At 40.7% G+C, this 18,447-nt stretch overlaps 1 protein-coding gene across 1 annotated transcript in view; it reads right to left on the bottom strand.

The window, feature by feature from the left end:
• Positions 1-5,292: 5,292 nt before the first annotated feature.
• The window catches only part of LOC137429683 (uncharacterized), a 13,365-nt gene continuing 210 nt past the window's right edge, over positions 5,293-18,447 (bottom strand). The window contains exons 2-5 of the mRNA XM_068119811.2: positions 12,849-13,071; positions 6,396-7,107; positions 6,003-6,253; positions 5,293-5,732 (exon numbers count right to left, since the gene is read on the bottom strand). Of these exons, the coding sequence (XP_067975912.1) occupies positions 5,719-5,732; positions 6,003-6,253; positions 6,396-7,107; positions 12,849-12,951 (1,080 nt within the window). The 5' untranslated portion in view covers positions 12,952-13,071 and the 3' untranslated portion in view covers positions 5,293-5,718. The remainder of the gene's footprint in view (positions 5,733-6,002; positions 6,254-6,395; positions 7,108-12,848; positions 13,072-18,447) is intronic.

Here is an 18,447-nt window from a genome sequence, read left to right as displayed (position 1 = left end):
AAAGGTCATTTGTACCATGTGCAATTCAAATGCTAAATTCAAATTCCTAGACATTTTGCTGTTTAGTCAATCTTCCATATTTTATATTTATTTTATATTTTATATCTTCTTTTTATATTGTTTTCTTATTCCCTTTGTGTTTTATGTTTTAATGATGGTCAACTTACGGTGTCACCAAATAATAATTTCCCTGAAAATGGGACAATAAAGATTTATTTATTATGGTTAACTTCAGCATTTTGGTTTCGGGAAAGCCTAGGAAATTGTTCTGGTCCATCCCTACAAAAAGTCGAATGACTGTGATAACACTATCTGCAGTCAGAATCCTCTTAAAATGTAGACGTTTGCATCAGCTTGTAAAACGCTCAGTAATTGATGCTTTTATCACTCCAAAATTGGATAAAAAATGAATTAACCAAGTATACTTATGAATAAATTGATTATCGTCAAATGCAATATTTCCTATTTTATGGCATTATCAAGTTGTACTGATAAGATGTACTTTCAATGCTGCACAGCAATTATCAGGCTGCTCTGTGCAAGAAATTGGTTCATTTGTATATTATGGCATGAAGCTTTGGTGACATTTTTTTCCTTCCATGTTGGAAGCTTTTTCCTTTTCCATTTCCTTCCATGCCAAGCCTGGTGTTGGTTTAACGCTTAAGGTGGCTGGCGTAGGATTTTATGGTCGTGAGTTTGAGTCCTCGTCTTGTCGTTGAAATAAGACCAGGTTGACTCAGCCTGTCATCCTTCCGAGGTTGGCGAAATGAGTACCAGCTTACTGGGATGAAAGAGCCATTCTATTATCCTGCGTCAGAGTGGCGACCCGTCCAGGATTGTACTCCTTAGCCAATGAAACTGCCTCGGCAGCTCCTATGCACATCACGGTGTGAGAAGAATGGTTATTGTTATTTTATGTGTTACCATTGTTATCCTCAACAACAACACAACAACAGGCATTTCAAGGCCATTTTCCCTGCTAGAGCGGGGGTTAGCCTTGCGGTCCCCATGATAATCTTCTCCATCTTGCCCTATTTTCTGCATCTCTCCTTGTTAACCCCCTTGCCCGCATTTCTTCTTCCACCATCTTCAGCCAAGTCTTTCTCGGTCTTCCCCGTCCTCTACTTCCTTCTACATTCATTTCCATCACACTGCTCAACCAGACACTTTCATCCTTCCTCAACACATGACCAAACCATCTCAACCTGTTCCTCTTCACAGCATCAACCACAGGCTCTATTCCCATCATCTTTCGCAATTCATCATTTGTCTTCCTCTCTCTCAACGATACTCCGCACATCCACCAAACCATTCGCATTTCCACATTTCCACCCGGTGTGTACCCTGGTTACCCGGTGTGTACCCTGGTTAGAATAGGTACACCGTATCCCTGCGCGTCGTAAGAGGCGACAAAGAGGGTTGGCGTCAGGAAGGGCATCCGGCCATAAAAACATTGCCTCAAAAAGAGAACCATGTTACCCTCAACAAAATGTAAAATGGAGATTCCACACTAGCTTACACAAAGCGATCATATTACGATAAAAAAAGATTAGTACAGTTCACTTAACACCAGAGATTTTTTAGCAGCAAGTTCCAAAACACGATAGTTCGTCATTTTAAGCTTTCAGATTACAAAACTTACAGTAATTAGTGTTTCAAAAAGAGTTGGTTGATCTCTATAAAGATCTGACATCCGGTTTTTCTTTTACCATCCTAGTGTACCTACCAATATGTAATCAGGAAGATTTTAGCAAAAATATTAACAGATAAGGCAAAAGCCGAAATACGATGATCGATAACAAATGTAATAAATGCAGTACATGATGGATTCTGGATGTGATGCCAAATTCCAAATTGATTTTCGATTTTCCTCTCAGTTGCTTTACATAAGATTTTCACACAGTTTAAAGAGAACTTTTAAGCTCATTTTGCAATAAAGAGTGAGCTGCATGGGCGTGTTGTAATTTATAAAATCAGACCAAAGTTCAACAATTCTGTTTACATGTTTGTCGAAACCTTGTACAATCGAAAACTGCTTCGTACACCCACACGAGAATGTGGAGACCACTTGTGGTTTTCACCTGTGCATGTAGTGTACTGACCCCTTCAGGAAAGAGGGTATTACTAACCAGAGGCACAAAATACATTTGACCCACCTCCCACGCCCCCCTTCCAGGCCGCTCCCAGAGGGCGCCGGTGTTTCTGGTGTTCTGAAACAATCAATTTTTTAAACGAAAGGAAAACATTTCACAGAGATAAGTACTGCTTTGCATAGCTTTATTTTTTCTAATCAAATTATCCAATTTCCAAGCATACATTACTATGATAAAAGGCACACACACAAATTTACAACCATCCAGTAAACATGACATTGAACAGGAAATGTCAAAATCAATAACTTTACACTGCCAAATGTGCCTTTTCAATGTGAACATTTCAAGCAGGAAACACAAAACGTAATCAAAGGAATGTGTAGGGAACCATAAAACCTTAAATAAATTATACCCTTGTTTAAACTTTCCACAAACAGAGCTTGAAGTTTAATGACTACGACTTTCTAAGTATGCAAATTAATCAGCAGGATATATCCTTATTCACACAAAATCTGACCCACTTACACGAATAAGCACAATGTCTTTGAGGGATATGTTATTATTTACCCTGAGCTTGCTTTGCTGCCTGACTGCAGATTATACTTAGATTAGATCCACAAAAATATGAAAAGTTTGCTCCTAGAACCCGGTGAGAAGTACTGCAATAAATGCTGCTATCTTTTCCTGTAGTGCTGATTTTTTTAAAACTCATTCATAACAATAATATCACTCTGTGTACAAACAAAAAATATTTGTGTAAACCTATAGCACCATAAATATGTAACGTGTGGGGAATGTAAAAGCTCGTTGGGAGGCATTGGGCCTCAAGAAGTTGTTATATATATATATAACATATAACATGTGTTATATATTTAAATATATATATATATCGTCATTCGAATACAAACCATTTAAATGGCATTTACAAGTATCAGGTAAGTATATGTATCGACAGACAAAGCTAGGAAAGTTATAATGGAATATTAAAACAAACATATATCATACCATACATTAAGGCCCCAAACCACGTACCAACAGCAATATGCTGCATGGTATGCCTATATATTTTAGCTGACAGCACAATATTGACAGGGTGTTAAACCTTTATACCCTTCATGCACACCATAAAAAACTTCATCTATCTATAATTCCAGTAATCTCTGTGTGTGTGTGTGTCTGTCTGTGTGTTTGTTTGTCTGTGACCGCTGTTTCTCGACAACCACGGGTCCGATATACTTGAAACTTGCCAGGTATATTGCTGGGGACCCGAGGATGTGCCTTTTCAAGGTTTCATATTAATCGGACAAGTACTTACCGAGATATGTCCAAAAAACGATTCAACCAATCAGAGAGCAGCGAACTAGCGCGTGTGCCGAACGTGGCGGACACACTCTGCCTCGGATGGCACATTTGAGAGCGTATTCATTTATTTCACGTTTGCAAACTATGTTGGCGCTATGTTGGCGTTAAACGATGTTTTAAAACTAATAAAAACGAATTTGCGATTCATTCGCTTTCCTGCGCGTTTGTGTACGCGATGGCGATTTCTTTACCAAACTCCGGAAGCCGTTCGCTTTGGACCGAACCATTTCATGTAAATAGAGGGGGGGGTTCTGTGGTCGTTGCGAATGGACCAAACCATTCATGTAAATAGAGGGGGGGGATTGTCACTGTACTCGCAAGCCGTTCGCCGTTCGCTTTGGCGTTGCGAATGGACCAAACCATTTCATGTAAATAGAGGGGGGGGATATAATTTTAGATAGATATATAGTACGGGCATATATATAGTACGGGCATGCCCTAGTCTATCTATAATTCCAGTAATCTCTGTGTGTGTGTGTGTCTGTCTGTGTGTTTGTTTGTCTGTGACCGCTGTTTCTCGACAACCACGGGTCCGATATACTTGAAACTTGCCAGGTATATTGCTGGGGACCCGAGGATGTGCCTTTTCAAGGTTTCATATTAATCGGACAAGTACTTACCGAGATATGTCCAAAAAACGATTCAACCAATCAGAGAGCAGCGAACTAGCGCGTGTGCCGAACGTGGCGGACACACTCTGCCTCGGATGGCACATTTGAGAGCGTATTCATTTATTTCACGTTTGCAAACTATGTTGGCGCTATGTTGGCGTTAAACGATGTTTTAAAACTAATAAAAACGAATTTGCGATTCATTCGCTTTCCTGCGCGTTTGTGTACGCGATGGCGATTTCTTTACCAAACTCCGGAAGCCGTTCGCTTTGGACCGAACCATTTCATGTAAATAGAGGGGGGGGTTCTGTGGTCGTTGCGAATGGACCAAACCATTCATGTAAATAGAGGGGGGGGATTGTCACTGTACTCGCAAGCCGTTCGCCGTTCGCTTTGGCGTTGCGAATGGACCAAACCATTTCATGTAAATAGAGGGGGGGGATATAATTTTAGATAGATATATAGTACGGGCATATATATAGTACGGGCATGCCCTAGTATAAACAAAAATCACACAAGCAATTCTCGTATTAGCAACAAAATACATAAAAATGGCAAACTAATATATTCCAACAGTTAACTGCAAGCACAATTTTTTTGTTGCCACTTGAACCCCATAGCATCTGGGAATAGGGCTATCCAGAAATTGTTCAGTACAATTCGAGACACAAATGAGTTAAAATCGTAGCCTGAGTCTCCTGCAAGTTTTTCCTCATCATTTTTGTACTTTGGTTCCAGCTTAAATATATATATATAATATATATATATAATATATATATATATATAAAATATATATAATATATATATAAAATATATATTATATATATATATATATATATATATATATATATAAAATATATATTATATATATATATATATATATATATTATATATATATATATATATATTATATATATATATATATATATTATATATATATATATATATATATATATATATATATATATATATATATATATATATATATATATATATATATATATATTCTATATATACACACACACACACACATGTATATACATCAATATATATACACTGTATGTATATGTATATATTTATACATGCATACATATATATACATATATATACATATATATATACATATATATATACATATATATATATATATATATATATATATATATATATGCTCGCTCCATAGATATCTGAACATTCATTTTCCTCTGTCATTAAAAGTCACAAAAACCCACAATGCAGTATTTTAATCAACAGTAGAAGGCGACCATCAAGTTTTAAACCAGTGGCTCAGAGACTGCAGGAAAATAGTCCTAACATATGTATTGAAAAATAAAGTTTTTTTGTTTATATTCTATGATACCAAGGATTGCGCATTAGTCAGTGGAAATCCATCCATTGCAAGGAAATTTTTGTACGACATTACTGGTAGCGGACAAGCCACAGGTTGTCAATTCAAGCACATCAAAATCTCATCCCGATAAACTCGCTTTTTGTCCCTCTATCTGCACTATATAATTGGACCAAATATAGCAATCGACAAGATTTATGAAGGCCTTATAAAGCAGAAATTCAAAGAGAAGAAAGTGTGTTCACCCGCAAATCTTGCATGTCACTGCTGGCGATGTCTGCTGTACCGCAGGGTGGGAAGGATATCAGGACACCGAATCTGAAAGCAGGGAATTTTTTTGCCATCCTAGACATGTTTCCAATCAAGAGCATATAAGATAGAAAATGAACATTGTATGGCATACAAGCAGCACTAATCATATGCGTTGATAAAAAACAGGTATTTTAAATTATAGAATTTTACTAACATGAGATAGAACATAAAAAGGACAGAGAAGATTCTGTCATAAAGAGAAATCTGAGAAAAAAAAATCAAGGATTGAGTGGAATATTCTTGACCCAGTGATTGAAAAATTGCACTTTCAATAACCTCGGGCCTGGGTAATTGGCTGCTTGAGACCTCCAAAGCGAAGAGTGCCTTTCCATGTTTGCTTTGATCGAAACTTGGTCTGGTTATTCCTGAACAGTTGCCGTCTTGATAAGATTGGCTGGTGGCAACCGCTTTGAACATGGCCGGAACGCCGGATTAGGTTCACGGTGGGCCGTGGTTCTGCAGGAGTTCTGCTGTGGATGATAGTCCGGTGTGGAGGTCTGCTGTTTCTGGTTTGTTGTTTGTCAGTGCTGCAAGGCAAAGGTAAAATCAGTGACAAAGCATGGATAAATTTACCTCGCAAAACTTTGTGGATGAGTTGGGTAGTTGCCAATGACAATATATATTCCTCTACGTCCCCTCCCTCCCCCATCCTACCCTCCCATCTCTCACCTGTCACCAGTCCCCTTCACTTTCCGTTGTGCTTTCTCCACTCTTGCATCGACTACTCGTCCCCTCATTTTATCGCTGGAATTATTGGTAGCAGCATCTCTTTTTCCACCTGGGTTGGGACCAGCTTTTTTGCAATCATTAGATATTGAGTGTCCGTCATACACATCCTGCTTTTGCCCATGGTGATAAACCGCATACACGGACATGCTGGGGTGTTCAATTAGCAGGTTTTCCAGAGGACTTGGCTCTAGGCCATGGGAAGGCCGTGCTGCGAAGCATGGTGGTGGTGTTAGCAACCAACTTTCCTCAAGCGTATGCACCTCATTTGATCGTGGAAGCTCAGACAAAAATGGATGAGAGCAAGATGGTGGAGGGGACGGTGCAAATACCCAGTCTTCCTCCACATAATAACCATCAACATCAGTTTTTAAGGGTGGACATAGGGCTGGAGAGGCTTCGTCATTGTTGTCATCTCTCTGGAAGGTATCACAGCTGTTCGGGAACAGAAACCCATCTATGTCATCACATGACTTACTACAAGCAGGGAGAGCAGTGCAGAAGTTCAAGCTTGAAGTTGGCGAAGATTTTTCTGGGTCAATCTCTAAGAGCCAGTCATCACAAATATAAAATTCCTCTGATGGTGGATCATCCAAGTATTCTTTTGGAGAGGAAGAATGCGCAGATGTAGGTAAGGATTTTGAGATGCTATCATCTGTGTGGACAAGGATACAGGAGAGGGTTTGGGAAAACATAAACAAGTTTCAAGTGGCATGTTTATCACCAGCCAAATTATGACTGAAACTGTATTCAAATATTTATAAGTGAGTTGTCAAACTAATGCCAGATGTGCCAACATTCGCAATCTTTTATGCTACTAGTCTTGCAAAATGAGCAAGCAAGGACTGCGCCCAAAGGTCCTGTACAAATATTTATTACACCATTCCATTAGGTGTGTGTTAACATTCAAGCTGTCGTACTTGTATCATGATTATGTAACAACGTTAAGGACTCCAGTGAAGTGCTAAACTTAAGAAAACACTATTATTGCAACGCAGGCAAATACTGCCAGGGTGTAGCTTGAATGTTTCAGCTGGTACTCTTGCTAAATTCCCAACACCCACAGACTCACATGTAGATTAAATATCCCAATTGGGACTTTTCAGGCCCTTAATAGACTTTTATGAGCCTCAGGTAAGCCTGGTGTTGGCTTAACGGTTACGGTGGCTGGCTTAATATCTCAGGGCCTAGAGTTAGAGCCCTGTCTTGTCTGTTAAATAACCCCAGGTGGGTCGATTCAGTTTGTCATCCTTCCGAGGACGGAAAAATGAGTACTAGCTGACTAGAAACAGGGGTGGGTGTGGGGAGGCACCGCATCAGCGCCACAGCCACGCCCCCAGCAATGAAGCAGACGCATGCTGCATATGAAACTAGAACAGTACTCAGTGGAGAGCATACCTCTGTCTGGTTGGCCATATCACTCAATGGTGAAGAATCACTGAGGAAATTAAATAATCCTTATATCCGAATTCATATTCAGATCTTCACCAAAATCGAATCGATTCTTCCTTGTCACATTGATCAAAATGTTGATCAAAAAATGTTGATGGTGATCTCAAAAATAGATGGTGGTTGAAGTCAGTTTGCTGACATGAAAATCCCATTCAAATTTCAAGTCAATCGGATGAAAATTGAGGATTTTAGAAATTTGAAATAAAGTGGTTGACCTTTAGCTTGGCCTATGTTGACCTTTTGGCCTCAAAAATATATAGGATTTTGTTGGACCACGAACTCTACCGTTTGGTGAAGTTTTGTGAAGATCGGTTTAAAATCGTGACCTGTAGGCAAGTAAAAGTGAGCGGACAGACAAACACACAAACACACACAAACCAGAGTGATCAACATACTTGCAAAAAAAACATTTTTTTTGCCAAGTAACAAACAAACGGACAAACAGACAGTTTGAGTGTATCAATATTCATTTGATACACTCAAAATTTGAAAGGCATTTGCATATCAGGTCAATGAATTCAACCATCAATAATTTTTTAGATCAACATAGGCCAAAGGTAAACAATTTATTTTCAGGATTTCACAAGTACAATGTTATGCATGACATTTTTTTTTTTTGTTCATCTGTTTGCCTTTAAACAACATATCTCAAACAGTTGTGGACGGATCCGACCGAAACTTGGTGGACAGGTTATGTATGACAATGACGAATCAATTCAGTTTTGGTAAAGATCCTAATATGGATCCGCATATGAGAATTTTTAACATTCCTAAGTGATTTTTCACCTTTGAGTGATGGGGCTAAAAAAAACTATATAGTCACGTGAAAAAGTATAGTACACCCCATGTAAAGTTTTGACTTTTTCAACATATTTAAACATACAGCTATTTGATCTTCATTTCAACAATATTGATAGATAAAGGTGATATAATATAACAAATATCATGAAACATTTACATTTTGTAGTCCATTGTATAATTTAAATAAACATAAATCCAAATTTCGCATGTGGAAAAAGTAAGTACACCCCTACATTTATCACTACTTCAAATACCTAAAATTAGAATCAGGTGCACCAGCTCAGGTGCAAATGATTAGAACATCATTAGAGAGGATCTTGGAGGAATGAATGAATGAATGATCGTTTTAAGGCCATTTTCCCCGCTAGAGCGGGGGTTAGCCTTGCGGGCCCCATGACAATCATGGTTCCCTGTTTGAGGCAATGTTTTTTTTAATGTTGGAGGAACCTGTCTTATTTAAACCTCACACATTTAGTTTGGTTTGCTCTTTGTTGTTGAAGTGTGCGGCGTCACCATGCCTAGATCAAAAGAGCTCTCTGAGGCCTTCAGAAAAAAGGTTATAGATGCCAACGAGTCTGGGAAGGGATTTAAAAAGATCTCCAAACAATTTGAAATCAATCATTTCACTGTCTGGAAGATCATCTACATGTGGAGAAGATTCCAAACAACTGCCAACTTGTTCAGGCCAGGCCGCCCCAGCAAGTTCAGGCTGAGAACAGACCGCAAGATGCTGAAAGAAGTCTCGAAGAACCCCAGAATGTCATCACGGGACCTACAGGTAGCTCTTGCCACTGTTGATGTCAAAGTGCACGAGTCTACCATTAGAAAGAGGCTGCACAAATTTGATCTACATGGGAGGTGTGCCAGGAGGAAACCTTTGCTGTCCAGAAAGAACATCAGGGAAAGACTAAAGTTTGCCAATGAACACCTAGGCAAAGACCAGCACTTCTGGAACAATGTGCTCTGGACAGATGAGTCAAAGGTGGAGCTATTTGGCCACAGTACCAGAATACATGTTTGGCCAAAACCAAAGACAGCATTTGACCACAAGAACCTGATACCAACTGAAAAGCATGGTGGTGGAAATATTATGGTTTGGGGCAGCTTTGCTGCATCAGGGCCTGGGCAGCTCACCATCATAGAATCCACTATGAATTCTTCATTGTACCAGAGGGTGCTTGAGGATAATGTGAGGCCATCTGTCGGAAAGTTGAAGCTCAACTGAAGGTGGACCTTGCAACATGACAATGATCCTAAACATACCAGTAAATCCACCAAGGAATGGCTGAAAAGAAAGAAATGGAGGGTTCTGGAATGGCCAAGTCAAAACCCGGATCTAAATCCCATCGAGAGGTTCTGGGGGGATTTGAAACGAGCTGTGCATGCAAGAAACCCCTCAAACATCGCACAGCTGAAAGAATTCTGCATGGAGGAGTGGGCAAAAATTTCTCCCAGTCGATGTCAGAGACTGATAGACAGTTATAAGAAACGCCTACTTGAGGTTGTTTCTGCCAAAGGGTGCAATACCACCTATTCGAGCCAAGGATGTACTTACTTTTTCCACAGAAGGAAATGGCATCTCTGTTAATTTTTTGTTGAATAAATTATTACAAAGTCAACTTTTCATTGTTTTTTGTTCAATTAGATCACCTTTATCTATAGATACTGTTGAAATGAAGATCAAATATTGATATGTCCACATATGTTAAAAAGATTTTAAAAAACATTTCATGGGGTGTACTTACTTTTTCCACATGCAAAATTGCATTTATGTTTATTTAAATTATACAATGGACTACAAAATGTAAATGTTTCATGATATTTGTTATATTATATCACCTTTATCTATCAATATTGTTGAAATGAAGATCAAATAGCTGTATGTTGAAATATGTTGAAAAAGTCAAAACTTTACATGGGGTGTACTTACTTTTTCACGTCACTGTATATAGTACATGTCAAAAAGTTGTGGATGACTTATGACAAAACTAGGTGGATGAGTGTTAGGTGACAATAACAAGCCGATTTGATTTTTGTTCAGGTGTGAATCGCGAACCGGCCTATCAGTGGGATACAAAACATAATCTGTTCAGCCTGGCAGCGGTATGCGCTCTACCGAGTACCGTTCTAGTTTGACAAGTGTTTATCTTTGAACAAAATATTACAGCAAATTTAAAACTATCATGCGTTAAATAGTTGGTAAAATGTTATTCATAAATGTTTGATCAATATTTCATCTTTAACTGTGATGCATAATAATTGATCAATAAGCCATTATCATTTAGTATGAGGCTGTGACTGCTGGTTTCATTGTTGCTGGAAGTACAGCTATGCCGCTGATGCAGTGCCCCCTGTTACCAGTAAGCTGATACTCATTTTGCCGACCTCAGAAGAATCAACCTCTCTGGTGTTGCTTAACAGCACGACAGGGGCTCAAACTCAAGACCCTAAGATCTTAAGCCAGCCATCTTAGCCTTTAAGCCAACATAACATCTGATCAACAAATGACTGATGAAACTTTTTTTTAATTTTGAGCCTTTTTCAACAATTTAACGGAGCAATCTTTTTTAATTATCAACTTATTCAAACCACGTATAAAGCAATAATATGACACCACAATTTTTTGACATTACCTGGAAGTTAAGCCACATACAGATCCATTATTGTTTGCTTTGCTACCTTTTGTTTGGCTCATGTCTGAATATTTTTGAAAAATTATGGTATGGCTTTACAAGCTTTGCATGACATTTTGATGAATTGGCATTTAATCAATTAATTTCTCAAAGTAACATTGCTTTTGAAACGTCTCTTTCGAGGTACTGTGCAATAATACTTAAAGAGCTAATTGTGGCTTTGTTTTGCAATCACTTGCAATGTTGGTGGATTGTATCCATTTTACAATATAAGCTCTGAGACAGTAGAGTAGAAGCTTAATTAAACTACTACTACTACTACTACTACTACTACTACTACTACTACTACTACTACTACTACTACTACTATGTGCGTATGGAATTGTGCGGAAGTGCGTATGTGCGGAAGTGCGGAATGTGTGCGGAAGTGCGTATGGAATTGGCTGCGACTCGCTTTAGGCCTCCATTTGATCGCTAAGGTTTATAACAGGCTGATCTGGTTGGCTTAGATGTGATGTCCGCCGTTCACCCGCATGGATCCATATCATGACGGCATGGGCAACAAACACGGAGCTTGCAAAACACCCTTGGCCGAACACAGATGTCCAAACACTGCATGCATGAACACAGATGGGACATGGCACTGACAGCCCCCAGAAACTACTACTACTACTACCACTACGACTACTACTACTACTACCACTACTACTACTACTACTACTACCCACCTTGTGAGATCTGCTGGGGAACGTATTTGGACAAAGTCTTTCACAGACTGGTTGGCCAGGCCTGATCTTCAACATAGACCGCCTTTAGAGGCCATTTTTCCCCGCAGAGCAGGGGTTGACCTTTTTCGGGCACCTTGTTCCCCCTTTCGAAGCAATGTTTTATGGCCGGATGACCTTCCTGCCGCCAACCCTGTTAGTCGACCCTTGCGACACACAGGGAATTACCAGTGAACTGGCACTCAATTTGCCGATCTCGGAAGGATGACAGGCTGAGTCAACCCCCCTGGCGTTAATTCAGCGATTGACCGGGATTCAAACCCAGGATCCTAGGATCCCAAGCCGGCACCCTAACCGCTAAGCCAACACCAGGCTAGGCCTGACCTTCAACTGAAGGCACAAATTTGAAATCTCGACAGGGTGTTACCGATAACTTGCCTACACTTCACTAATTTACCAGCCACCAATGACCAGTGATGGGAAACGGTTCCTCCAGCTTAACACCCTTCCATTGGTCGGTCGGTGCGCACACACACATCGATACCTCGCCATGTGTGCGAAACACCAGGGTGACAATTTATCACCGAGTCAATATTCAAACCGAGACTAGGCAGTTCAAAGGCAAGCGTGCGTACTGTAGGCTATCCTGCTAGCCCTATTGATCAAGCACAGTAGTTGCAATTAAACAAGCGACATAATCATCTTTACTTGTGCGTAAAAAATGGATCCGTCTCAATAATAAGTTTTAACATAAATATATAAATGAACAAAAGCATCCAACGCACCGTTTCTATCTACGAGGATCCAGCCTTCCGTGCACTCAATTTCACATAGCTGACCAGCAGGGCCATGCTCCTCAAAGAGCAGACTGCAAAGATGGCGAAACATGGCTCAGCTCAGCCTCTGCAGTATTGACGGGCCAAGGACAGCGCAAAGCAGGATCGGGTCGTGCCAGGCAGATTGCAGGTATCAAAAATGTCCCTCATGCAAGCATCACAATTCACATCCCTGGAGAATAAAGAGGCATGTGAATGGATTGTGTAGTGAAGAACTTCCAGAGACAAAGCAAAGTTTAAATCTCTGCGACGTGTCGCAGGTAATAGCAGCAGTTTCGTTTTGTTCTAACACCATATTTCAAGTGAGGAAAGGCAAGAGTAAAGGAAAAGTAAATCAAGAGAGTGCGAAGTAAAATCAACATGACGAACAATGATGCAAGTAATATCAACATTTACATTAATGAACAGGATTATAAATAATTAAATTGATGCATGTGGGAAAATTGCATGCCCTGACCGGGAATCGAACCCAGGTCCTCTAATGAACCATACCAGCGGGTGCCCCGGAAGCATTGACGGAAAGAGTGGCAATTCCATGTGTGGGAAAATTGCATGCCCTGCCCGGGAATCGAACCCAGGTCCTCTAATGAACCATACCAGCGGGTGCCCCGGAAGCATTGACGGAAAGAGTGGCAATTCTGTGTGGGAAAATTGCATGCCCTGCCTGGGAATCGAACCCAGGTCCTCTAATGAACCATACCAGCGGGTGCCCCGGAAGCATTGACGGAAAGAGTGGCAATTCCATGTGTGGGAAAATTGCATGCCCTGCCCGGGAATCGAACCCAGGTCCTCTAATGAACCATACCAGCGGGTGCCCCGGAAGCATTGATGGAAAGAGTGGCAATTCCATGTGTGGGAAAATTGCATGCCCTGACCGGGAATCGAACCCAGGTCCTCTAATGAACCATACCAGCGGGTGCCCCGGAAGCATTGATGGAAAGAGTGGCAATTCCATGTGTGGGAAAATTGCATGCCCTGCCCGGGAATCGAACCCAGGTCCTCTAATGAACCATACCAGCGGGTGCCCCGGAAGCATTGACGGAAAGAGTGGCAATTCCATGTGTGGGAAAATTGCATGCCCTGACCGGGAATCGAACCCAGGTCCTCCAATGAACCATACCAGCGGGTGCCCCGGAAGCATTGACGGAAAGAGTGGCAATTCCATGTGTGGGAAAATTGCATGCCCTGACCGGGAATTGAACCCAGGTCCTCTAATGAACCATACCAGCGGGTGCCCCGGAAGCATTGACAGAAACAGTGGCAATTCCATGTGTGGGAAAATTGCATGCCCTGACCGGGAATCGAACCCAGGTCCTCCAATGAACCATACCAGCGGGTGCCCCGGAAGCATTGACGGAAAGAGTGGCAATTCCATGTGTGGGAAAATTGCATGCCCTGACCGGGAATCGAACCCAGGTCCTCCAATGAACCATACCAGCGGGTGCCCCGGAAGCATTGACGGAAAGAGTGGCAATTCCATGTGTGGGAAAATTGCATGCCCTGCCCGGGAATCGAACCCAGGTCCTCCAATGAACCATACCAGCGGGTGCCCCGGAAGCATTGACGGAAAGAGTGGCAATTCCATGTGTGGGAAAATTGCATGCCCTGACCGGGAATCGAACCCAGGTCCTCCAATGAACCATACCAGCGGGTGCCCCGGAAGCATTGACGGAAAGAGTGGCAATTCCATGAGTGGGAAAATTGCATGTTCAGCCAAGGTTGCCCAGATAGCTCAGATGACCGAGCACTGGTACGCTTTTCCATAGGACCTGGGTTTGATTCCTGGTCTCGGCGTGTAATTTTCCCACATATGTCAATTAATTCATATCAACATGTCATGGCATCATCCACCGTTTTTTAAAATGTGGGGCACACATAAAACATTACATGTATAGTTATTTATTATCCCACTTCCTACACAGCAGGAGACGGGGTTTTGCAATCACTTCAGTGTGTGTGTGTGTGTGTGTGTGTGTGTGTGTGTGTGTGTGTGTGTGTGTGTGTGTGTGTGTGTGTGTGTGTGTGTGTGTGTGCCATAACTTTTTTTTACCATTTGAGTTTTGTCAAATTTTCACTAAAGCATTACTGTGATAATACGGAGAACACAAATTGAAGGTCGAAGGTCAGTGTCACATAGAATCGTCAATTTTCATCCGATTGACCTTAAATTTAAAGAATTTGCATATTGGGACACCGAAGTGGTTCACCAGTCAAAAGGTACAAGCTGATTGTTTTTATATCAAAAGTTCAAAGGTCAAGGTTGCATAAAAATCACCAATTTTCACCTGATTAACCTGAAATTTAAAGAATTTGCACTCTGAGTCACTGAATTGGTTCATTAATCGAAAGGTAGGAGTCGATTATTATTATTTTTTAGATCAAAAGGTCAAAGGTCAAGGTTGCAAAACATCGTCAACTTTTGTCCAAATGTCCTGAATTTTTTTTATTTGCCTATTGGGTCACTGAAATGGTTCACCAATTAAAAGCTACAAACCGAATGCTTTTTAGATCTAAAGCTCAAAGGTCAAGGCTGCATAAAATCATCAATTTTTTTTTTTTTTTAAACTGTTTTTGTTATTTTGGATCACACGGAAGAAGAAGAAGTCTGCATACAAACAGACGCGGACCGGCTTTGCATTTTGAGATGCTTTCTTGTTATTCATTGTAATCGTCGCTGAACAGCCGGGTCTGCTCCCCTTTCTCCATTTCCTTGTTAACAAATACCCTTGGTTTCATGAAACCTTGTGTGGTCATCGTGAGCAGGCTCCATGGCGCTTAGATCTAATAACTGGATTATTAACAAGTTCGACAGGCAGATTCGTTCCACTCTAATGCGCCTCAATTGCAGAACGTCCATGAGCAACACTCAGCTCTTCCTGTTGGTGTCCCGCCATGGTCGTTGCGTTCAGAAACGCCGATTCATTCTAAAATAACCCGGTGGACAAGGAGACCTTTTCGTCCCATTCCCTCTGGGCAGTGTGACCGTAGTTGAAGCAGGAGCAGTATTACACAATAACATTATTATCAGGCGCATGCTATGTAAGTGACTTTATCTTGAGTTTGGAGCCTGAACAGACTTAGCCACTATCAAGTCATAGTTGTTTATCACTCTGGCAATTCCTTTTTATGAAGTGGGCCCTCTGCTTTATTTAAAATCTCATACACAGTTCCTATTAGATGTTGAAGCCATTGTACTTGCGTTTTACATTCTTTTGAACTTAAGTCTTTAATAAGCCTCTCCCTCCCACAGATCTCCCGATGTCCCTGCTCTCCATCTTGTTCGCCTGCTCCCTTTATCATGCTTTATGTTTGTTTGTGCCAGTTTGTCTTTTTGTGATCAATGTTAGCTCTTACACAAGCCTTGATCTTGTCTACAAAAAAAAACAAAAAAGAAACAAGCCTCCTTCCTCCATGGAAACCGTATTCAATCACACAAGGTCTTCATTTCAGCACACCAATTTTTTCAGCACACAGTTACGAAAAACAATGTAGACCAGACTCTGTGGCGTAATGGCTAGAGCTTTGTCGTCTGGGATGTCGCTCGTTCAAACCCAGGCCAAGTCATACCAAATACTTTAAAAATGGTACATGCTGCTTCCTTGCTTCACTCTCAGCATTCTAAAAAGGATATAGAATGGACAAACCATAGGTTGGCAACCATTGAGCACGTTTTGATGATCCTTGAAAATAACTTAAACACAGTCGGAGACCAAAGTCACTTTGTAGTTTTTTTTGCTTTTGTTTTTTTTTGTATACTGAATCGAGGCTCGTGAAAGAGCTAACATTTATTTCACAAACAAATCAACCAGACAAACAAAATATACATAAAGAGGGAGCGGAAGACAAGATGGGGAGAGAAGGGGAAGCACACAAACATAACATTTGAGAGCAGGGAGAAGTGTGGGAGGGAGAGGGCTTGGGGGGAGGAGGCGTGGGAAGGGAGGTGGGGGGTTTGTACAAACAATATTAGGTATTGTACAAACAATAGTTTGTACCATTGCTGAACTCCATAATTCTTACACATCCCATTCTAATGTCTATTGTAACACTTTAACCAGCTTACTGGCACACTGACCTACTCTTTAACCAAGGAGCATCGTGGGATCCTTCGTGCCCACAAGCTAAATGTAGACAAGACGAGCGCATCCAAACCCCAAAGTCCTCCTAGGCAACCGAGGCTACTCTACAAATGTTGAAATATTGCCAAACTCAAGCTTGCAATTAATTAATTGCACTTTCAAAATAATCGAGCTCATGCTGATATTATATATATATATATATATATATACATATATATACATATATATATATATATATATATATATATATATATATATATATATATATATATATATATATATATATATATATATATATATATATATATATATTTGAAGTGATACTGCACAAACGAGTGACTCTGTATCATTGTGAACTGTCAAACAAAACTACTCTCACCGTTACACAACACCGTACAGATGATGGTCATAGTTAATCCATCATCGCCTCGTTTCCAAGACCCACCTGCATCCACCTGCATGTTCTGGACGATGTCCAGCTAATCGATCCACGGAAAAGTTTTGGAAAATAATCTGCAAAGAAGCAGCTAATGGAGGAAATATAAACTCATGACGAGTATCAACTCTGCCACCGAGAAAACGTCAGTTGACAAACGTATTTTCGTCACGCCCATGAAATATTTCATCATTCAGCAAATAGACAATGAGTCTCGAACAAAAGGTGAAGTTTGCTTTCCTTGAGATGTGCGTGATGTTCATGTATGTGTGTGTTTGTGTGTGTGTGTCAGTGTGTGTGTGTATTTGTGTGTCAGTGTGTGTGTGTGTGTCAGTGTGTGTGTGTGTGTATTTGTGTGTCTCTGTGTGTGTGTCAGTGTGTGTGTGTGTGTGTGTCAGTGTGTGTGTGTGTCTGTGTGGTTCAGTGTGAGTGTGTGTGTGTGTTTGTGTATTTGTGTGTCTCTGTGTGTGTGTGTCAGTGTGTGTGTGTGTGTATCTGTCAGTGTGAGTGTGTCAGTGTGAGTTTGTGTGTGTGTGTGTGTGTGTGTGTGTGTGTGTGTGTGTGTGTGTGTGTGTGTGTGTCAGTGTGAGTTTGTGTGTGTGTCAGTGTGAGTGTGTGTGTGTCAGTGTGAGTTTGTGTGTGTGTGAGTGTGTGTGTGTCAGTGTGAGTTTGTTTGTGTGTGTGTGTGTGTGTGTGTGTGTGTGTGTGTGTGTGTGTGTGTGTGTGTGTGTGTGTGTGTGTGTATGTGCTAATGTGTCGCCTTCTCTTTGTTTAAGGCTATAAGCCATTCCAAAAGAGGCTCCAACTTAAACATTCTGTGATGACGCAGAAGTAAAACAATATATTAATATCTATTGAACCGACCCAATTTTCATAAAAACGTTAATTATTTAGAGTGTGGGTTTTGAATACAGGTCACGACGTGACAGATAGACAATGGGAAGAAAACGTTCCGGGATTTCAGACAGATATATCGACATACTGGACAAAAGCTGGCAGTCAAGCAGGACATTTCAAGCCATCGTCCACTTGC

Source organism: Myxine glutinosa, chromosome 6 (assembly GCF_964187855.1).
Source record: "Myxine glutinosa chromosome 6, kmMyxGlut1.1, whole genome shotgun sequence".
Classification (NCBI taxonomy): domain Eukaryota; kingdom Metazoa; phylum Chordata; class Myxini; order Myxiniformes; family Myxinidae; genus Myxine; species Myxine glutinosa.
This window is presented reverse-complemented; position numbering and strand designations above follow the sequence as displayed.